We start from the raw sequence: 23,318 nt of genomic DNA, 5'->3' as shown, positions 1-23,318 counted from the left end.
GTTCATTACAGGCCAGGACGTCTGTGGCCCTCAGGGGCCTGGTGGTTAAGGATCCTTTACATACGGGTAGGCTAGCTCTACAGGAGGACCCTTCTGCTGTGGAAAGTGGGTCACAGGTGACTGATGACAGAGATAGGGGGATTTAGTATTTGAGAGATTGGCCCAGTGTCTGGGCCTTCAGAGATGGGCTGTAGGTCTGAGTATGATTAGGATATGAAGTCTTAGATAATTTCATGTATTGTGCCTAATCAGTTTGCTCCTAGATATGGTCTCTGTTACTAGCTGCTGGAGGGGTACATAAATAAGTACTTCTCAGCCTTCCCTGATACTGGAGCAGGGAGCAGGCTGCGATGAAAGGGGGGGCCCTTCTCAGATCGTGGAGAGTTTCTTCTGCAATTAACAAAGATCCAGCATACCTTTCCTGACATTTGTCCCCTGCCCCTGGAATTTAAACGTCCTTGGCCTGACTGCTGAGAAGACAATGAAATTTAGAAACTCAAACCAAACTGAACATTAAAAACCCAACATTCAACATCACCATCTTCTGCTTAGGCAATATTTCCTCCTCCTTTTGAGGAAAATGGAGAATATACGTAGGATCTTCAAAGTATGTGTTGGTTTACACGATGCGCCACGCACAGCGTGTACTCACTGAACAGACGACCAGCCGTTACTTGGACCAGGGGACAGGATGAAACATACATCATCCTCAGGGACAGCAAACACTTCTGCACTCTGATTTTCCCCAATATTCCATTTAAAATATTTCCGTTTTTTTATGTTGACATAAAATATGATACTTTTTCAAGTTAAACTACCATTCACCAATATTGACGTACTGAGTCCTTGTTTTTTTTCATGATAAAGATCAATATTCTGATTCTTTGGTAAACAAGAAAGTTACTAACATACACACACACACACACACACACTTTTGGGAAAGAACTGCTTTTTAAGAAATCACAAGATCTCTTCCATGGAGTATATGCTTTACAATATATATATATAGCTATATTCAAAATCAAAACTGAAATGAAGGAAAAGTTTGACAAAGAATGAGCTTAGTTGTCAATATAATTCACATGATTTATTAGTTCACCTCACAGTGTTTATTTCAGGGGCTGCCAGTCATGTCTTCCGTGACTTATCACTGGAAAATGAACTTTTCCCTCCTCCCACTACGGGGAGCGTTATCACTGCTGGTAACGAGCAGTTGCTTGTTTGTGAATCATACTCACCAACACCACCACGGCTGTTTCTCTCTAGCCGAGCTGAATTGGCACAGACTAAATAATGCAAATGGTTTTACAACAGTCAGCCACGGTTCCAAGACTGTCCAGTATGGTATCTGCCAGCCCCATGGGGCTATTTAAATGTTTAAATGAATTTAAATTAAATTAAGTAAAAACTCAGTTCCTCACTTGTACGAGCCGCAGTTCAAGTACTCAGCAGCTACATGTGTCCAGTGGCTCTCGTACTGAACAGTGCGTATTTAGGGTATTCCGGTAATTAGGGAACATCCTACTGGGCTTCCCTTGTAGCTCAGTTGGTAAAGAATCTGCCTACAAGGCAGGAGACGCAGGTTCGATTCTTGGGTTGGGAAGATCTCCTGGAGAAGGAACTGGCAACCCACTCCAGTGTTCTTGCCTGGAGAATCCCATGGACTGAAGCCTGCCAATTCCTCTGCCCATGGGATCACAAGAGTTGGACACAACTTAGCAAGTACCACCACCACCACCACCTCCTAGACAATGGTGATGTAAGGGATTTACTCACATTAACTCATTTAATCCTCACAACTCTATGAAGTAGATGAGGAAAGTGAGGCCCAGAGAAGTGAAGTGACCTGTTCCAGGTCACACAGCAAGTGGGGGAAGGGAGACTCTGCACCGACCCTGACTAGTAATGGCAGGGACAGCAGCTCACGGCACGTTCAGGGTCCGCACAGTGATGCAGGCGCCCTGCTCACTGCTGTGCTCCCTTTATCTTGGGTGACCCTCTGTGGACTTGGCGGAGGGCAGTAACATCATCCTCATTCTACTGACACGAAATGAAACATTGAAGATAAACAAAATGCCCACATTACAGACCCTGGATGTCGGCAGGATCCAGATAGGAATCTAGGTCTTTCTGACTCCAGGGCATTCATCTTTAAACGCTGCACACCCTGTCATCTCTGACAGCAGAGAGGCAAAAATAGTAACTTCCTTTTTCGCTGAAAGGAGTCTATTTCCTGAAATCCACTGAAGAGTCATTTGCATTATTAGCTTTCGCCATCGCTGAACAACCAGTGGAGCTCGGTGACTACAACTTGATCCTGAACTAAATTTGAAAACATGTATACAACTCAACTCCTTCTTTCCGACTTTACAGGGAAAGAATCAGATCTCTATGCCAGAGTCAAACGTGGCAAGGTAACCCTGGGGCTCTGACACAGCTGTCTTACTTGACGATAACAGTCTTCTCTAAGTGGGGTAAAGATAGAGTTATCGTTTCAAAGGAGATCTAGTAGCTCAAGCACAGCGTGGTCATATGACGAGGTAGACGAGATTCGTTATCCTTGATGTTCTACTTTGCCTGCGTGTTTGTTTTTAAGAATAGAAAATAGCAAGCAGGAATGCAGAGGGAACACGTCTGAGGCAGCCCAATTACCCGCGACTCTCACTTTCCTTCTCACACCTACGCCAAGAGGGACGTGGAGAGGCGCGCCTCACAGTGGAGCCCTGGGGGTACGCGCTCCTGGCCGTGGGGTGCAGACGGCCTGACCCTCCGGGACCAGCAGAGGATGGAGAGAGACGCAGCTACCTGAGCAGGTGAAGCCACGGCTGGTCTGGACCCTCCCGGGTCCCAGAATATTGATCAATCAGAATATTGATCTGGGCTTCACCTGCTCGGAGCCCGTCAGGGTGGGCCTTCACATGGACTTTGGTCTCTCGCTACAGGGGGTTCAGGGCAGTGCTGAGGAGACCCCTGCGGGGAGGAGCCAGAGACAGCAAGCACGGTGGGCAAGCCGAGGGGAAGGCGGGCTGCCCTCAGCATCTGAAGCCCGGTGGCCGCTGCTGTGCGTCCCGAGGCCAGTCACTTGAGTTCTCTGGGCCTCGGTTTCTCACGAGGCTCCTGGGAGGATTCCGCGTGATACCTTGTGCAGCACAGCATCCGAAAGACGGCCTTTCTTGACTCTAAATGTTGTGGAGGTTCAAAGGGAGACCGTGCTGCCAGGGTGACCAGGAGAACTTTCTCATCCGCACGTTCCCCCGTGGGGAGTGACGTGGGTTTGGGTTCTCAGGGACCGAAGCCGAGAAGCGCATGGGAGAGAAGCCAGCAGCTTCCACCGCCGCCTTCCAAAGAGACGCGGGGAAGCCCACTCCAGCCGCCTCGCCCTGCCGGCAGGGCTGCGTCCTGGTGACTGGGACCCGTACCGACAGAGTCGCGGAGAAACATTGGGAGGCTGGGAGGGGAGAAGGTTTAGGGTTTGGGGTTGGGAATAATTAGAGCTCAGAGTTTTGCTCTTGTTTTTTTTTTTTTTTTTTCTTTTTTTGCCTTGATGGAAATTTCCAGGTATTTGGGCTCTCACAAGAACAGAGTGAAATGGCAGTTGAGTCTCACAGTTTGCCTGGTGGCCGTCCAGCACCTGGGGGACGCTCGTTAGTCCTCAGGGGGCCCCCAGTTTGGATAAAGGGTATGAACTGGGATGTTGAGGTCCCGGCCTCAGCAGCCACCACGGCCCCAGGCCCCCTGGCTCTTCTCTGGTTACATTCGGGGCTTCCTGGAGCGCCGGCAGGAGGCGGGCGAGGAGGATGCTACAGGTGGCCTCAGGTTAGTTAGGCCCCAAGGGGAGCACAGGGGTTGTTAAGAGAAACCAAGAAAGCGTCTTGATTCAGGAGCCATCTGGGCGAGCAGCCAGCCCCGAGCTTCTGTGCTTGTTAGGAGAGGGAGCCCCTCTTCCCTGGCAAATGCGTTCCTCATTCACAGGAGGAAACAGGTTCTGCTGGTGTTTGAGGATGTTCTACACAGCTGCAGGACGCTCCTACGAGATGGACGCGCCTACGAGATGATCCTAAGGAGGCGGTGGGACCTGAGCTGTTTTCAATGGCACTGGGAGGGGTTCGTTGCCCAGATACTGAGAGGAGGTCTTAGTAGGAGGTCTGAGGTGTGTGACCACCTCTCCTCGCCCACCCCCCTCCCCAAGGCTCCTTCCAGGCTCTTCAGGACGGGCCTCCCTCTCAGGACAGTCCCACAGGTAACCGTGCACATGCTCAACACCCAGGGCGCAGGTCCGATGCCGCCAGGCGAGTGTTACCGTCCCTCTAGCCCGTGGGCCCTGCTGCCTGGAGCACTTCTCGGTGCAGGATCCCAGCGCAGAGAGGATGGGGCGGGGCGGGAGCGGACTCTTGCCGGCAACCACCAGGTCCTGGGCCAGGCTGAGCGCTCAGAAACAGCACACGTTCAGTCCCCGACAATGCGTTGTTTTACACATGATTACAATTAATAACGGGGCGAGTATTAACGGTTGTTGTTCAGTCGCTCAGTCGTGTCAGATTCTTGGCGACCCCAGGGACTGTAGCCCGCCAAGCTCCTCTGTCCATGGGATTTCCCAGGCAAGAATACTGGAGTGGGTTGCCGTTTCCACCTGCAGCGGATCTTCCCAGGGATCAAACCTACGTCTCCTACCTTGGCAGGTGGGTTCTTTACCACTGGGCCAGCCCACTGGGCATTCACCATGACAGAGGTACCATGTTCAGCTCTTTGTGAGAGTTATTTCTATTATCCCTCCCAGTAGCCTACAGGTCAGCGATACTACTGGACCATTGTACAGCTGAGGTGTTGAGGAACTGACCCAAAGCTGCCCAGGTAGGATGAGGAACCCAGGGGGCCAAGCCATCCAAGCCCCTGTGCTCTGGGGCTTCTCTACAAAAGGTGTTCTTGCTCTGGTTGACCTGGGTGAGGACATGAACCTTGGGACCCTTCTCTGCTCTCTGAGACCAGGGGGAAAGCCCCTGGCACAATGCTCCAGGTCCCGCACCAGCCTCCACCCTGTGGGCCAGCTGAATCCCTGTGTTGTCCTCTCCTCTCCCCCAAATAGCCCTTCATTAACCATCAAGATCATCAGGGCTTCCCTGGTGGCTCAGCTGGTAGAGAATCCGCCTGCAATGCGGGAGACCTGGGTTCGATCCCTGGGTTGGGAAGATCCCCCAGAGAAGGGAAAGGCTACCCACTCCAGTGTTCTGGCCTGGAGAATTCCCTGGACTGTATAGTCAGTCCATAGGGTCACAAATAGTTGGACACGACTGAGTGACTTTCACTTCAACCATCAAAATGCTGAAGAATCTTTTCCTGACTTAAAGCCTCTTACAACAATCAACACATGGGAAGGCAGAGAAAAATTCTACATCTGATTTTAATAAAATATATTTTTCTCATCAAAATATTTTGATAGCCTGGGAAAAGAGATATGTGCTCATTAAAGTTTAATGACTCTCTCCTGCCGTTTTCCATATGAGGCTCACACACTGTGACTCACGCATGGTGGGTGCAGGGAACAGTTAACTGGGAGCACAATTTAACCCAGTTCCCATCTCTGTGGTCACAGGAGACATGCGAGATATGGTCACATGCGAGATGGGGTTCTTAGGCGGCAAGGATGTGTCCACTGGCCTGAGCGCTTTGGTTGACTTGATGTGGATCCAGACAGGTGGGCCCCATCGTGGTCCAGGTTGGTCTCTATTTGCTCCAGAAAGGAGGGGGAGGCCAAGAACAGCTGCAAACTTGCACTCAGGCAGCTCCAGCCCTGAGGCTGAGCCAGGGTGCCCAGAAGACAGAGCTCTGGGCACAGGCTTGAAGGGAAAAGAGAAAGGCAGGAGGCTCTGGGACCCCAGCCAGGCAGCGCATTTCTGCAGTCAGGGCCTCTCACAGCTCAGGGACCCCTGGTGGCTTTCAGGGCGCCAGGCACCTCACCCAGGAGCACGTCTTCACCTGCTCCCGCTGAGCTCATCCTCGGGGCTGATGTGGTCAGTGAGGTTAGTGGTTAGGGAATGCATACGTGACCACACTCCTGCCTCCTTTCCTGAACACACCTGAACGGAGGCCAGGCTTTCCCTCTCTCTCCTGCTCGAGTCCAGCCAAGTGGCCCTGTCGTTGCTGTTCAGTCACTCAATCGTGTCCAATGCTTTGCAACCCTATGGACTGTAGCCCTCCAGGCGCCTCTGTCCATGGGATTCTCCAGGCAAGAATACTGGAGCGGGTTGCCACGCCCTCCTCCAGGGAATCTTCCTGACCCAGGGATTGAACCTGTATCTCCTGCATTGCAGGCGGATTCTTCACCACTGAGCCACCGGGGAAGTCCTACCTCTAAATAAGTTTCCTCTAAGAACTGCATTCCTGATGTGCTTACAGAGATAAAAGACAAAACAAATATAAGAACAAGCACCCCCTGCAGCTCTTGGTCAACTATACCATCCCGGCCCAGGTCACTCGAGCTGGAAGAGAAGGGATTTGGGTTCTGCCCCTGGGGAATTGAGCTGCCGTCTAAGTACACTCGGAAGACGACTCACCAATAATCCTTCAATTAATAATGTCTAAGAGATGAAAGTTATCAGCTTCCTTTATACGCCCAGTTTATTATCAGCGGTGCAATTAAATTCTATTTTGTGCTGCGGTTTGAGCACTTCCCATCGGGAAGTCTCTCTCCTGAGTCCTTCACGGGGACGAGCTGTCGGTGCCTAATTAGGTGAGCACGCGGGCCTTGCCTCTGGTGGGCACGGTTCGGAGGTGGAGTCTGAACAGGAGCGGGAAGGGAAGCCTCCCCGACCCCTGGGAGGGGCCTGCAGGGGACCGCGTGGCTTCTGGGAGAACTCACCAGGAGGGGGCGCCCCGTGCGTGGTGAGCAGGCCGCGGTCACAGCACCCCGAGTTCCCGTTCTCAGGGGGGTGGCGGTGCCTCTGGGGGACCCCCAACACCACCCCTCCGTTTTGTATATTCTCCTGCTCTGCCTGCAGAGCCTGCAGCCCTCATTTCTGTTCTGTGTCTTCAGGCCTCTGGTGGGATGCTGCTGTGACGGGCCCAGAAGAAGGGGCTGAGGTGGAAGAACCAAGGAGGTGTCAGGATTCCAGCCTTTCTAGAAAAGGAGGGTCCAGGGTTCTCTGCCTCTGGGGGCCCAAGTTTCAGCCTAGTGGCACCCATCGCAGGGTAGCCCTCGGATAGATCACCATCCACAGGGCATGGACCCAGGGGAGGCTGCCATTCTGAGCGCTACACAATAATGACCAGCTTTACAAGTGACTCAGAGCAGGAATTTGTAAGACACAGGGCTTCACTGCCCCTCCCCACCCGCCCCCTCCAGAGGCTTTAAAATACAGATGACTCCAAGACTTTGATTACCCACCACGTTAGAGGAATGCACCTTGATTTGTGCTCATCACTCTTAATCGCTTGGGAAGGTCTCTGAGCCCTGGACAAGGCTGACATGAGATGTCACACCCAAGGACCCTGCTGGAGGCCCGGGCTTCTGCTCCCAGGGCAGGATGGGTCTCCGGGATGTGGGTGCCGAAGCTGCTGATGCTCCTGAGACGTGGGAACAGCAGGCCGCCACATTTATTTCTCCTCCCACCTGTGCCCAGCACCCCTCTGCCAAGTGCCTTTAAGTCATCTGGGCAGAGGTTTCCGCTGAGACAGATGTTAAATGGTAAAAATGGAGAGGCAAATGTTACAGCTACCAGCGGGACTTCCCTGGCGGCCCAGTGGTGGAGAGTCTCCACTTCCAATGCAGGAGCTGTGGGTTTGAACTAAGAGCCCACATGCCATGTGGCAAGGCCAAAACCACACATAAATAAAATAAATAAAAAGAAAAGAAAAAGGGACTAACAGCTAAATTAAAAATTATTTTAAAAAATGAACTACTAGCCAACCAGGCAATACGTGGGAAAGTCAGAAGAGCGGCTGTCCTGGTGACGGGGGGAGTAATTGACGGGAAGAGGCGTGCGGGAGCTTCCTAGGGAGCCGTGTGGTGGAATCCTCCGTGTCCGCCTCTGGCCGGTGGTGGCCAGGTGTGTCACAAATGAAACGCCGTGGCCGCCAGGCGGACGTTCCGGTCTGTGCGTTCTGCTGTACGCAGTGAGCACCCCACGGGCAGCAGCACACGTGGGAGGGGATCCAGGCAGCTGCTGAGGCCACGCCTGACCCACTTGATTCTGGAGACACTGAGTTCTATCTGTGCCCTTTACACATCTCCATCTTCCCCCACAAGTGTGTTTATACCCACAGGCTATATTTATATCTGCAGCCACATCTATATATTTAAATCTGGAGAGGAGAGAAAAGTGTTACATGTGCACATCTATTTATAGGGCAGTTCACTTCTTTCAAAGAACAGGAGGATCCTAGTTCCTCTTCTCTGCAGGGGGAGCAGGACACAAGACACACGCTCGCACACGCACATTCACAAGCACGAAGGCCGGGGGCCTCAGCAGCAGCCTCGCCTTCCTGCCTGGCTGAGATACAGCAACTGACCTTGATGACGACCTTGGGGACCGTCAGCGCAATGGACTTCTGCTTGGCCAGAACGTCCCTGGTCTCGTTGACTCGAGCCGTGACAAAGAAGTGCAGGAAGGCCTGCTCCAGCAGCTGGCCCATGTACTCGCCTGCTCCGATCAGCACCTCCTCTCTCTTGACTGGAGAGAAGAAACACAAACGTGCCGGTGTCAGAACCTGGGAGGAGATGCTCCCTGCTTCCCCGAGGGCCCCGTCTTCTCCCCGTTGGCACAGCCTCCACCAGGGGAGGGCGAGCGGAACACAGAGTCCCTCAGGGACAAGGAGCACTCGGCTTCTGGGCAAAGCACGTGCTGGAAGTGGAACACTCAGTCAAGCCTTCCTAGAGAAAACGTGTCCCATCTTCCCAACAGTGCTTTTGCTCTTGTATTAATAAAACGCAGCACGACAAAGAGGTTTAAAACCAAGGACCGGAAGGCTTTAGCTGCGGCTGCTTGGACCTGTGCACGAACAGCTCCGTGACAGCAGACGGGGCGGGGACGCCCACGGCCCCGGTGCCCAGCGCCCTCCTGAGATAGGAAACGTCTCACGGCAGCCACGGGCCATGCTTGAGCGCAGCTGCTGACTACTTGAACCTTTTCCTTGTTTCCTTGGCACCACACTTTTTCTCCAACTCTTGCCGTTCCAACCTAATTTGAGTTTTCTATTTAAGAGAAAGAAGTGGTGGAAACCTATTTCACACACACGTTCAACTGTCTCCCACCCCCTCTGCTATCTGCAACTTAAAAGACCTCTGTGCCAAATGTAGGTGAGCTCTTGGGGACAAGCCAGGGAGGATGGCATCTGCATCTGGACAGCGGGGTGCCGGGAGCCAGCGTGAGGACCTCTCCCCGTGGCAAAGGTCATGAGGAAGGAGGCTTGGCATACACAAAGGCGGGATCGAGCCTCAGGAGTCCCCCTGGAAATTCTCGAGCATCTACCCCAAAACCAGAGTCTGCGTACTTTACTGCTTTGTGCTCTCACCTAGACCTCTGGCTTTACAGGGGGCTGTCCCCCACCACCTCTCTCTGAAAAAGAGTTAACTTACAGCTCCAGTTAATAAAGTTCCTGGGCATGACAAGAGTGTTTAAACTGTCTAAATACAGATTCCTTTGAGCAGTTAAAAGATTGATTAGAAATTGTATTGGTGAAGGGTTTTTCACTTGTTGGGCCAATGTTTGCTGCTAAGTTTCCATATCCCTACCTACTGTGTCCCTGGGAGTGTATTGATTAATATAATTGGTGTATAGGAATGTAAGTAGTAGCTTTAATGTTTGTAACCTTGGACCCTTGAGTTAATTCTTTTCTTGTTTACAGCCCACCACACCTTTGCCCTATAGGAATGCAACTTTATCTAATGCTTTCGGAGGGTGGCTCCTGACTTTAGAATAATCACCTTTAGAGAAAAATAAGTTTTCTGAAGAAAGGATCTTAAAATGTTGACAGGCCCTCTGGCCAGAAGATGATGTAAATCACCTAAACTTTTGCATATGGTAAGTTTGCAGGAAGAAAGCCTGGCTTACTGAATGACTCTACCCCTTCCCCCATTATCCTCTATGCATAACTTAGGTATAAAAACTACTTTGGAAAATAAACTGTGGGCTTTGTTCACCGAAACTTGGTCTCCCCATGTCGTTCTTTCTCTCACCTTCTGGCTGAATTTCCATCTGGGGCGTGGAGGCTTGTCAAGCCTACTAATTATGCCTGGGCTTCTAAGATCTGGCTGGGGAGGCCTTAGTGTCTCCTCTCCTTCGGGAGGACGGGAGGACACCTGCGGCCTATGAAGGTGACGTAAATTCCTAGCCTTGGAATTTTATTAGCTTTCCACATAAACCAAGTTATTCGCCTCTTTTCTCCACTGAATTTTCTCACTGAGCTATCCTTATTTAACCACTCTTTATATCCTTAACTAACGTTTAATTAAGCAATTGTTTCCTGATCCTCACCGTCGCCGTTCCTGCTTGGAATTCCCTGGATCCACCGGGGCTGGACCCCAGCAGCAGGGAGTTGGTCCCGGCTCCCCTCTGCTCACCATCTGGGCCGAGGAGGGGGCTTCTGTCCTGTGGCTCTACCGCCGCGGTGGGCTTCTGCCTGGCTGCCCTGCCCACTTCCTCCCACTCTCGTTTTCCAGAGCACAGGATTCCAGGGGGCCAAGGGCTGCTGTCCTGCAGGCCGAGCCTGTGCTGGGCAGAACCAGTGCCCCTGCTGTGTGGTTAGCCGCCGGGGCACGGGGCACTCACGCCTCCTTCCCCCTGCACGGAGTTGAATGTCTCCTCCATGGCTGGCCTGCTCACTGTCTGCTTTTGGCCAAAGAGTCCTCCCCTCAGTGGAAGTTGTCAAAGGAAACAATACCCAAAGTGGAGAGTGTTCTACATGCATGTCTGCATTATGTATATCTGTGCATGTATCTGGTATATATACATGTGTATCTTCTCATTGGCCCCCCATTGTGAGCGGGTGAAGTGGACCTGGGGCTGGAAGGCTGTGTGGGGTGAGCACCGATCAGGGCACAGGGAGGCCTCCTGCCTTGTGGGCGCCCAGGTGATGGATCGCCAGGCTGTGCCTACCAGCTGCTTCAAGGTCTCTACACGGAGGACTGGGCGTTGAGACAGCCCAGTCTTAGCTCCACCTCCAAGTCACTGGGGGACACTTAAGAACCTACCCTGCTGGATCCCACCCCAGACCAACTCAATCAGAGTCTTGGAGGTTTGGGGTCTAGGTCTTGTTTGACCACTCTGTAGCTGACCCTTATGTACAGCGGGCCTGAGAAGCACTGCTTGACACCCGGGGGGCCCTTCACCCGCTGGGATCAGCCCTCTAAGAACCTCAGTTCAGTGGAAGGTTGGGCCCTCCCAACCCAGGTCCCTGCAGCTAGGCTGTGGCCTGCAGACTAGCAGGAACTCTGCCAGCTGGGAGCTGGTTGCAGATACTGGTTGTTGGCCCCGCCCTCGTCCAGGGAATCAGAATCTACATTTGAATACAATGATGCGATGATGCATATTCTAGGCTGAAAGGCTCCTGAAGTCCCAGGAGGGGTTCTACAGGAGATGGGGTGGTGTTAGGGCAGACCTGAGTGGACTTGGATGGTCTGTTTTGAAACTAAAAGTCCTGTCCCCGGAACATGGGCAGTTCCTGGTGAAATGGGAAGAATGGTCATCTGGACCAGTGGTTGTCAATGGTGTGTGTGTTGGGGGGCACGTTTTGACCCCAGGGAATGTTTGATAATGACTGGAGACCTTTTAGGGTGTCACCGCTGGGTGGTAGATGCTGGTATCTCCTGCGTAGAGGCCAGGTGCTTAGCTGCTCATGTTCAGTGTCCGACTCTTTGCAACCCCACAGACTGTAGCCCGCCAGGCTCCTAAGTCCATGGGATTTCCCAGGTGAGAATGCTGGAGTGGGTTGTCATGCCCTTCTTTAGGGGATCTTCCTGACCCAGGGATCAAACCTGTGTCTCCTGCATTGGCAGGTGGGTTCTTTACCATCTGAGCCACCAGGGAAGCCCATGTATGCTGCTAAACATCCTACCACTCACCCGACAGCCCCGCAACAACGGTCAGGCCTGAAAGAGAACAGTGCCTGGGCTGGGAGTCAGCCATGGGCTACACAGAGTTATTAGAAGGTACTGGTCTGCCCTGGACGAGCAGTCAACAACTCAGCCTGCTTCCTGGAGCCATCCTATCCTACTGAGGGCCGCCTTTTGAATCCATGAACTTGCCTTGACTTTGACCCTCGAATTCTGCCTTTTTGGGTGACACACACCTATTGCGTTCTTTGCATCTGAGCATGGACCCTGCTTCCCCCATGGCTCCCAGACCAGTGACTTGTCCAGAAGACTAAAACTCTGTCCCTCAACTGGAGACAATCTCAGAGGAGCACGTGCGACCTGTGGCCAGATGGGCCAGATGGGGCGGCAAAGTGAGCGGCCTTCAACATGCATTTTGCCTCTAGCAGCCTCCCGTAATAACAGTAATAATAATGCACATCCTCTGGTATTTCTAGAGGGCCGTGTTTGACCACGGGGATGTCTAGGCTACTGAGATGTGCCTGACAACTTTACAGAGACTTGCTCTGCCTTGATCCTGTTGGCCTCGGGTCTCTTTATTCTCTGAGGTGGAATATCCTCTAAATCTTAGCACTGAAGAAACTGGGCTGTCTTTCTGAGCCCCAGAGACCAGGCTCCTAAAATAGTACGTTATGTAAGTGCTGTGTTTTGCCACTGCACAAGAAATTGTTCTAGATAAAGTTTATTAAACGTGGCAAGAGAAAGAAGAATAGGTTTTCATTCTGAGTGGTGGAGCTGGGATCCTGCCAGCACCATTGACGGTGTCTGGGGAAAGCCAAGGGAGACACAGACAGGGGCTGCCTTGTCTCTTTTCCCAAAAATGCAAAGAAAACTAAATATAGCCGAGTGGAAGGCATAGCACCCTGGAAGATACTGAAAGGTTTAAGTTATTCACATCTTCCCAGCTGATTCTAGCTCACAGATCCCCTTTAATCGTCAATCTGGAAAATATGCTCCTGATTGACTTGGAAAACTTTCTCTGCAACAGACCCTCCGACAATAGACCCTGACCTGCTTGATCAAGGTCTAGAATCCTGTGGTTTTTTGCAGTACACTGCAATGTACGTTCAGCTGCAACGGGCAGTTTATTGCATGCAGTTAGTGCCACCTGCTTGCAGGGTAAAGCAAAAAACAGTCTCCGACTCCCTTCAGGTTATTCAGGACAAGCCTGGGGTGGGCTGAGTGGTGGGAGCTGTGTTGATACTGAGTCGGGCCCCACCTCCAGGGGTGGATGACAGACGGCTAAGGTCTCATGCCCTTCGAGTCTGCTAGCTCAGGTGAGCTCATGCTTTTGCTGGATCAGGGAGAGGAGGGGAAGAAGTCTGAGATGGAACTCTAGTGGTCAGGAGAGGACGGTGTACAGTTCCTAGTCTGGGGGATTGAGGGGCCACGGGACCCCAGGTAACAGGAACTAGCCCCCTTAGGGCCCAAGGATGCCTGGAGCTGGCTCACCACCCCTACCTGAATGGCATGAGGCTGCCGGTACCCACTTTACTTCTAACTGCTACGTGTGGCCTTGAACCCTTCAGCTCACCCTTTCTGGTCTCAGTTTCCCGAAGTGTGAACACGTTGAAAGTTAGCATGTGCTGACAGCCCACCCGCGGGAAGCCTTCCATATATATTATCTCGTTTAGTTTCCTCCACAGCCTCCTTCTCTCACGTCATATACCCAACCAGTCAGCCAGTCCTGAGAGCTCGGCCTTCCGAACACGCCCAGACCGGACGGCTCTCAGCACCGCGCTCACTCTCAGCACCGTCTCTCTCGGAACTATCACAAGAGCGTCGTAACTTCTCCGAAAGCTCAGCTCCACGGCCCCGTGGTCTGTTCTCAACACCGCAGCCAGAGTGATCTTTCAAACCCAAGTCAGACCAGGGCACGCTTCTGCTCACACCCCCCTCGTGGCCCTGCAGCTCGCTGGAATCAGAACAAAGTCCTCAGAGTCCTCTAGGCCTGGCCTGGTCGGTGCCCCCATCCTTCTCTAGACGCCTTTGTTTCTGACCCTGGCCCCCTGCTGCTCATGAACACGTCGCACAAGCCCTGGCCTCAGGGCCTTCCCTCTTTTTTTTTTTCTTCTGGCTGGAAAGCTCTTTCCCTGCTGTTAGTTTTCTGTGAAACGTCACCCTGTCAGAGAGGTTTTCCCTGGCCACCCCGCCCCTTACTGGCGCTTCTTGTCTTCCTTACCCTGCTTCGTGTTTTCCTATTCCACGCAGAGCCGTGTATATTCGCTTATTCAATTGTTTCCTGCCCAGCCCCCATCTTTCCTCCAGGAGACCATCAACTCCATGAGCAACTCTGCTGTGTCACCAGCACAAAATAATATCTGGACTCGTAGGCACTAAATAAAGGTTTGTGTGTGTGTGAGGGGGTGGATCAACAGCCTAGTGATGCGTGCGGTGTTCTTCCCACATCCTGGAGGGAGCAGACCCCCCGTCAACTTACAGGACAAGGGCTCCAGGGTCACTTCGAAGGTCTTGTTCTTGAATTCCGCCTTGGAGACCCCGGTGTAGAAGCTGATGTTTCCGGAGAGGTAGGCTGTGACAGTGTAGCGGGCGGAGCCATTGTTCCGGAAGGTGATGATGACCTTCAAGTCCCTGCCCAGCACGGCGTTCTCCACCTCGAAGTTCATGCGGACATCAGACTTCGATTTGAGGACGCCCTCTGTGTTGAGGGCCTTTTTGGCCCCATACATCATGGCGGTTTCCAGGGCCAGCCTCTCTTCTTCTTGACCTAGGAGAGGTGCAGAGATGAGGACAAAGGCACGCCAGCCACCCACGAGAAAGTCACCCTAATGAACAGAGGGCTGCGGGTGCACATGCGGGACTTGCTGGGTTGCCTCTGCAAGCCACACGGCTTCCCTTTATGGGCGTCTTCACCATCCTATGTTATGAATTCTGCAAAGTCAAGTTCCCGGAGAGTCAACCTGCCCAGGCTGCTGGGTTCGATCTACCTGAACAGGGGTTGCTCCAGAGCTTACTCTACGGGTTGTTTTTCCATGGCCACTGTTTCAGGGCTCATCAGGCAGAACTGACAAAACCTAACTCTCTCACACTGTGGAATCTATTTGCTTCCCTCCCAGATTCCTAGCCACGCCGCTGGAGGACTTGCATCTTGCCTCTCACCGTCTACAACGTGAGTTTTCTCCCATTCGTGGGTCTGCCTGGCGAGATCTCTCTTCCTGGTATCCTTCCGTCTGGGCCTGCCCCACGTGCTCCCGCTGACCCACCCTCTGGCCGACGCCGCCCCACCCTGCTCTCCTTTCTCTGCTGTCACGGGCCTCCATCAGGGTGCAGAGATCATGCTCCCCGAGCAGGACCCGGCCCATACACTCAGCTCAGTGAGAACAAGCCTCCCCCGCAGAAGGCTCAGAGGTCAAGTCCCCACAGGGAGCTATGCCGTGGTGTCTCCTGGGTGTCCACAGCATTCATTAACCTGGCCAAGGTTTTGAGATGGAGCCCAACTGTGGTGAGATTTGATTACTTTTATTTTAAGGCTATTATTTTTTTTTTTTAATGTGGACCCCTTTTAAAGTCTTTATTGAATTTCTTACAATATTGCTTCTGTTTAATGTTTTGATTTTTGGCCCTGAGGCATGTGAGATTTCAGCTCCCCGACCAAGGATCGAACCCTCACCCCTGCATTGGAAGGCAGAGTCTTAACCCCCTGGACTACCAGGGACATCTTGAGAATTATTTACTTTCACATAAGGTTTCCCAAACTCATATGACACTGAACACATCTTTTTTGAGGGACACCTTTTGGTATCTGGTGGGAGAGTTTGAGACATGTGTGCTGTTTTTAGGAAAATGTCTTAAGTAGGGTTTCCAAAGTGGTGGTGGTAGGAGAGATGGGAAGAAAGTGGGAGATGGAAGAATCAAACAGTGGCGCTATGCACGTGGGGAGCTAAGAAGGCACAAGTCGGGGCTCAGAGCCCCTGCTGGTGACTCTCGACTGGGCTGACCCTCCTCAGTAGTCTTTACTGTCTGACTTCCTCTGGATGTATCTTGGTGCCTGTGTGACGCAGAGGCAAATTCTTTGGCTTATAGAAACTCATCCTGGGGCTTCCCTGCTGGCTCAGTGGATAGGAATTCACATGCCAGTACAGAAGACGTGAGTTTGGTCCCTGGGTTAGGAGGACTCCACGTGCCTTGGGGCAACTAAGCCCATGTGCCACAACTGCTGAATCCATGTGCCTAGAGCCTCCGCTTCGGAACAGGAGAAGCCGAAACTAAGACAAGAGCCCCTGCTGTCTGCAACTAGAGAAGCCTGTGTGCAGCAATGAAGATGCAGTAAATAAATAAATGATATAAACCTAAAAAAAAAAAAACAAAAAAAGCCAGTCCTGCCAGTGCCTAGCAAAAGAACAATCACTTTGAAATAAAAATGCTGACTTTTATAGTTATGTTAATTTTTAAGCTGTTTTCTCCCACTTTACCTAACAATGAAATGCAACAGAGATGAAGAGGTCAATGATGATAACAGTTATCATTAAGAGCTAACTCTGTGATAGGTAGCAGAGACAGCACTTTGCTGACAAAGATCCGTCTAGTCAAAGCTACGGTTTTTCCAGTAGTCATGTATGGATGTGAGAGCTGGGCCATGAAGAAGCTGAGTGTTGAAGAATTGATGCTTTTGAACTGTGGTGTTGGAGAAGACTCTTGAGAGTCCCTTGGACTGCAATGAGATCAAATCAGTCCATCCTAAAGGAAATCAACTCTGAATATTCACTGGAAGGACCGATGCTGAAGCTGAAGCTCCAACCCCTTGGCCACCTGATGTGAAGAGCCGACTCACTGGAAAAGACCCTGATGCTGGGAAAGATTGAGGGCAGGAGGAGAAGGGGACAACAGAGGGTGAGATGGTTGGATGGCATCACCAACTCGATGGGCATGAGCTTGAGCAAACTCCAGGAGACGGTGAGGGACAGGGAGGTCTGCATGCTGCAGTCTGCGGGGTCACAAAGAGTCAGGCACGACTCAGTGGCTGAACAGCAACACCTGTGACGGGTGTCCTGGCAAGTGCGCGCTGCGCACTGTCTCATCTAATCCTCAGAACGACTCTGCAGGGCAGTGCTGTCACTGCCATCGCTTTCCTTGTGTGGCAGGGTTGGTAGGTGGTTTAGAGGCAGGATGTGCATGCGAATCGGAAGCTTCCAGGACCTTTCAGAGACAGAGAAAATGCCAGCAGGTGTTGCCAACCAAGTGAATGTGCATTTCTCTCCGTGTGTGTGTGTGTGTGTGTGTGTTAGCAATTTCCCTGCTTGTCAAGACTACAAGAATGAGCCAGAAACAACTGGTCCAGGACAAGCATTGGCTAGGCCACATGTTTACAATCGATTAGAGGGAGATAATTCTAAAGGGAAGGGGGGGGCTGTGACAAGCAAAGTGCAGTGAAATATTTTAGCAGAAAGCATCTGGCAAAGAGCTCCCCAAGACAGAGAGCATTAATGATTATCGCTTTGGACGGGCACCAAATACGCATTTAGGCAGAATGCAGGAGGTGAACACCAGCAGTGGGAGCATGGTCACGGGCAGAGAGGTGCCTCCATGGGCAAAGGCTGGGCTGACCGAGTGGGGGAGGGGCAGTGGAAGCTTCTGGCAACAGGAGGGACTTCATGGTTGGAGTCACATCCGTGACTGTGGGTCACGGATGGAGGAAGCTCTGGCTTCTCTCTGGGGACCAGCTCGTCCGCATGAGCAGCGAGGCGGGCTGGGGTTGCCAGGAAGCGCAGGCCCAGGGAGGAGGCAGGAGCCGCAGGGCCCCCCGACTTGGGCAGAACGCCTGCTCTCTTCAGTTCTGTTCTGTGCTCTGATGTTGCACATAACGCAGGGCCATGAACTGGGGGCTGAAGGAATGATCTAAAGCCAGGTCACATTTCCTACAGCTCCTCTGTGGCTCAGAACCAAGGTCAAAACCACCTTCTCATGACCTGGGTGTCATGAGAGTCCCCTTTATGTCTAACGAAGCCTCTTCTCATCGTTTGGATCTCAGCTCAAATGTCAGCTTCTCAGGGTGCCCCCCAATTCCATGACCCTGGTCCACTCGTCTCTCACTAACACATGAACTGGTCGTCTCATCTCTCACTAACACATGACCCTGGTCCCCTCGTCTCTCACTAACACATGACCTAGTCTTCTTTCCTTTTCCCAGTACTTGTTGCTTTGTGACAACAAGGAGGGGGAGGGGCAGCGTGGAGCAGGGATTAACAAGTCCAAACTGTTATGTGTAAAATAAGCTACAAGGATATACGTACAACACAAGGAATATAGTCCACTACTAAAGTCCCTGCGGTCCCCGGGCATCTGTTCATCCACCCCTGTCCTGGGCACCCACCACCCGGCAAGCTGAGGGCTCACTGCCTGCCCGTCTCTCCCTTAGATGGCGAGGCAGGCTGTGGGAGTCTCCAGGTGGACAGTGTTGGGAATGCGGCGGGTGGCTAACAGGAACTTGTTGGAAGGATGAATGAATGCATGAGTGGATGTTGCAGCCGGTTTCTTTCCCTTCTTTCGTGGGCTGCTTTTCCTTTCCAAACCTTTTCGCCTGACACTGTCACAAAAGGGCATTGCTCATCTGTTCTGTTTCACTGTGTTTATGTTTTTTAAAAACACTCTTTTTAGAAAAAAAAAGTCAAAAAGAAAAGAAGTCTTTTGTATCTGTTGTGCAGTGAATGGAAGCCAAGGAAGAGAAGAACCAACCGTTTCAGGAGCACAGCACAGCTTCACGGCTTCACGTGACACAAATCCTGAATCTCTAATGCTATGCAGAAGAGTTCTCAATTCAGCAAACTTTCTCTTTATAGTGCAAATTGCTTTTGTAAACAAGAGTAGGGAGCCGATCTAAAATATTTAAAATGCATTCTGCACTCAGCATTTCAGGAATACTGATGAATATTTAGGTGTATGCTAATTATTCTTCATTTTTTATCCATTCACTAAAATAAATGCCATTCCTAAGAAGCTCTGGTGGTGAATCATTTGTAACATATATTCCATGTCCCCATCAAGACCCCCAAGCTCCTTCACCTCCTGTCCACGACCGGCCTTGGGGAACTTTCACTCCAGCCTCTGGGCACTCGGAGGCCGGTGCATTAGTAACGCCTTGTTGTTCAGTTGCTAAGTCAAGTCGACTCTTTTGCAGCCCCATGGACTGTGGCCCCCCACGCTCCTCTGTCCATGAGATTTTCCAGGCAAGAATACTGGCGTGGGTGGCCATTTCCTTCTCCAGGGGATCTTCCTGACCCAGGGATCGAACACGAGTCTCCTGCACTGTGGGTGGATTCTTTACCTGCAGGACCCTAAACACACTTGCTGCTTCACACCCCATGCCTTTATCATGTTCCCATCTCCTAGAAGCTTGAGTCCAGCTTCCTTTAACTGAGGTCTGTGACTTCTCTGATCAGGCTTTGCTTTTTCTGAATCTCCTGGTTGGACTGAGCGTCCCTTTTTGTTTTCAAAGCCCCTTCAGCAGAATGAACCTATCGCTTGGCCAGAAACAGAGAGTGGGTCTTTCTCACTGTGGGGATGCCCAGTACCAAACCAGCTTCAGGCGGACAGTAGACACTCAGCAGTGACTGAGATGGGGCTGAACTCAGCAGCGCTGCGTGAAACACTCCACACTCCAAAGGTGAACAAAACCACCTTAGCATTGTTTTATGGTTGAAGCAGGACTTCAACCTAATTGGCCTGAATCAGTGAAGTTGTCATGTCCTATTCATTTTATATTATCTACCTCCATTTATATTCCCTATACTTCCTATCAAGGAATTTCCAAGTCAATGGAACAATGCATATGAAAAAAGCTCACAAGGTTCTAAACAAATGTGAGGGCTTCCCAGGTGGCTCAGTGGTAAAGAATCTACCTGACAATGCAAGAGACATGGGTTCCATCCCTGGGTCAGGAAGATCCCCTGGAGAAGGAAATGGCTACTCACTCCAGTCTTCTTGCCTGGAGAATCCCATGGACAGAGGAGTCTGGTGGGCTACAGTCCACAGGGTCGCAAAGAGTCAGACATGACTTAGCGACTAAACAACATCAAGAGCAAACAACTGTGAATAGTTATTTAAAATTCATCATTGAACTAAAATTACATTAGTTATGCAATGTTTTCTATTAAGATTAAAATTAAGATTCTTTCATATTTTTATGAATAAGAACGCATTCTATATTCTGTCAAAATAGATGCGACTTTAAACCAATTATTTCAGAAGCCATGTAAAGGGGAATTCTGCTCAAAGCCAACAAACAAGTAAAACTAAAACGAAATGGAGAATTGTGGTGCGAGGCGTAGCTGCTCGAGTTCTAACTTTCGGGTGCCACGGAAGGCCACGCCTCCTCCGGAACGTGTTTCACGGTGACGGCGGCTCTCACAGTGACGCGGACAGAGACCTCATGTGGCTGCAGCCGCTTACCTTCCTGGAATTTGTAGGTGTCTGTGATGTCCTTCATGCCATCTCCTCCAATTTCTTTGGTCACGATTAATTTCCCAATGTGGGTGGTATCAAGGGCTTCAACCACATGAGTGCCATCTTTCTTAGCTGTGACGTAAACAAGGTCACTGTTGACCTAAAAACGGGAGAGGAGGCCGTTAGCCATCGTCAGATGTCCTTGTCCCCAAAACCTCTAACTCTCAATAGTGTAGCGTCTAAGAGCCCTGCAGATGACATTATCCACCATGCTAAGTCATTCAAGCACCAACCATTTCTTTCATTCCTTTTTCTTGCTGGCAAATTCTACCTCCTAAGGCAGAACGGAAAGCACCCTGTCTATTATTCTCTTTCTCAAGCTTCTTTTAAGCTGACAGTAACAGAGTGACCGACTTCTAGAGAGAAGAGGCAGTCTGCTGGGTGGCTTCTGGGAAATATGTTTTTTCTGGGTATATGCGTATGTTCAAACCCATCAAGATGTATACACTAAATGTCTGCATTCTGAATATCAAATTTACCCCATTAAAGCTTAAAATAATTAAATAAATGGAGAGAAGGAAGCCCGTGATAGGCGAGAGACCAGCAGCTGCAATGCATGGGATCAACTGCAGAGAACGTGGGCTCTGATCTTGGGTGTGTGCTGTTAAAAAGTACACATCTTATCCTCAGAACCTCATTCCTGCTTCCAGAAAATGAAAATAATTACACTTGCTCTGCCAGTTTCGTAGGGACACTTTGGGACTGAGCGAGGTAAAATCTATGTGGATATGATTCTCACTTAGATTAGTAAACATCAAAATCAAGTAAAATGCAACGATCATTACCAGGTGCTGGGAAAACTCGATGAGGTTAAGAGGGCAACTTTTCTCTACTTTCTCACAAATTTCTGAATTTACAAGAAGTCTGACTTCTGCTCAGGGGAAGGTAAACAATCAACATTTATTGACCCATAATGTTTCAGGACGTTTTAAATGATTTAATTTAAACCCCACCACAACAATCCTGCGAGTAGGTACTATTATCTCTGTTTTATGGATGAGGCACTACGAGCCAGAGGGTCAGCAGAGTGTTTGTGCTCACAGGGTGGGGAGGTGGTGGAGAAGAAGTGCAGACATGGGCAGGTGCAGGCCCACGGCACACGCCCCGACTCTTCCCCTGGGTGGGCATCCCACAGGCCCTGATCTTCACCCAGGGTGGTCTGAGCACACAGCCTGACCTTCCTGCTGGGTGGCCCATATTTGTTCGCTGGATTATCACAGGACACCGCCTCTCCTGCCTGACCCCCAAGGACCACCGCACCACGCAGTGGGGGTCCCAGGCTGGGGTCCAGGTGGTCCTGCACTGCCTCAGGTTTCTGAGGATGAAGGCATGGGCCCTGCTCCTCTGTGCGGTGCCCAGGGCTTGGCGGTACTCGGGACATGGTGTGAAAGACTAAATGTTGAATCAGGAATCAGGATGGGAGCAGACAGAACAGACACCTGAGGAGTATTTCTCATTTTGGGCAAAAAAGTTGAAGGAAACTTTCAATGAGCTTTCTGAGAGCTTCAAGGTTCCCCTGGAGGAGGCCACGCAGGCACAGACCGCTCCCTCCTCAGTGCAAGTGACAGCAACAATGACGACAAAGCCCTTCTTAATAAACAGCCCTCATGGCCGCTTCCAGTTTTCCAGGGAGACAAGGCTGCACGTGGAAGTGGCTAGATCCTTGTCTTCCCTTGAGCAAAGCTTAGGAAATTTTTCATTGTTGTTCAGTCGCTAAGTCATGTCCAACTCTTTGCAACCCCATGGACTGCAACACACCAGGCTTCCCTGTCTTTCACCATCTCTTGCTTGCCTTCAAACGTTCCCAGCATCAGGGTCTTTTCGAATGAGTAGGCTCTTCCCATCAAGCAGCCAAAGTACTGGAGCTTCAGCTTCAGCATCAGTCCTTCCAATGAATATTCAGGGTTGATTTCCTTTGGGATTGACTGGCTTAATCTCCTTGCTGTTCAAGGGACTCTCAAGAGTCTTCTCCAGCACCACAGTTCAAAAGCATCAATTCTTTGGTGCTCAGACTTCTTTATAGTCCAACTTTCACATTTGTACATGACTATGGGAAAAATCATAGCTTTGACTATATGGACCTTTGTCAGCAATGTAATGTCTCTGCCTTTTAATACACTGTCTGTAAAAAGCCTATGTCATAGTTTTCCTCCCAAGGAGCAAGCATCTTTTAATTTAGTGGCTGAAGTCATGGTCAGCAGTGATTATATCAGCTGAAACCTCAGGCCAGCCCACTACACTGTCCCTTGTGGGAAGAGGAGAGGAGAAACACACACACGAAGTGACTTCTGCACATGTAGGGAGGGGGTGTGTTGGAGGGAAAGGATTCTTTCCAGGAGATGTGTGCAAGCTTTCTTCTCAGTTTTAGCCACTAGTGTGATGGTTCTCCATCCTGACTGCATATGAGAAGCACCGAGGAGCCTAGAAAGTTTGTCCAAGAGCAGTTGCATCTGCATGGTAGGACAGTCACAAGTGGAAGAAATATTGGACCTAGGCTGTGTGATTTCGGGCAAGTTACTGAACGTCTCTGAGCCTGGGTTTAATTATACCTTCCTTGCAAGGTTGGCAAGTAGATCAGAACCACCTGTGAACGTCCTATGTTTAATTTCTTCTGAGTGGAAAGGAGTCTTAGAGACCATCTAGCCCTGCACATAGATTTGAAAGGCGATGGTCACACAACACAGGCACTTCCAAAGTGGAGTGGGGAATAATGGGAGAGCTTTCCTGGTGGCTCAGATGGTAAAGCATCTGCCTGCAATGCAGGAGACCTGGG

At 50.9% G+C, this 23,318-nt stretch overlaps 1 protein-coding gene across 1 annotated transcript in view; it reads right to left on the bottom strand.

The window, feature by feature from the left end:
- F13A1 (coagulation factor XIII A chain) overlaps positions 1-23,318 on the bottom strand; it is a 143,575-nt gene that overhangs the window by 9,598 nt on the left and 110,659 nt on the right. Inside the window, 3 exon segments of the mRNA NM_001167894.3 lie at positions 8,506-8,666; positions 14,526-14,813; positions 20,492-20,645. Coding sequence (NP_001161366.2) covers positions 8,506-8,666; positions 14,526-14,813; positions 20,492-20,645 — 603 coding nt within the window.

This window comes from Bos taurus, chromosome 23, assembly GCF_002263795.3.
Source record: "Bos taurus isolate L1 Dominette 01449 registration number 42190680 breed Hereford chromosome 23, ARS-UCD2.0, whole genome shotgun sequence".
In the NCBI taxonomy this organism is placed as follows: domain Eukaryota; kingdom Metazoa; phylum Chordata; class Mammalia; order Artiodactyla; family Bovidae; genus Bos; species Bos taurus.
This window is presented reverse-complemented; position numbering and strand designations above follow the sequence as displayed.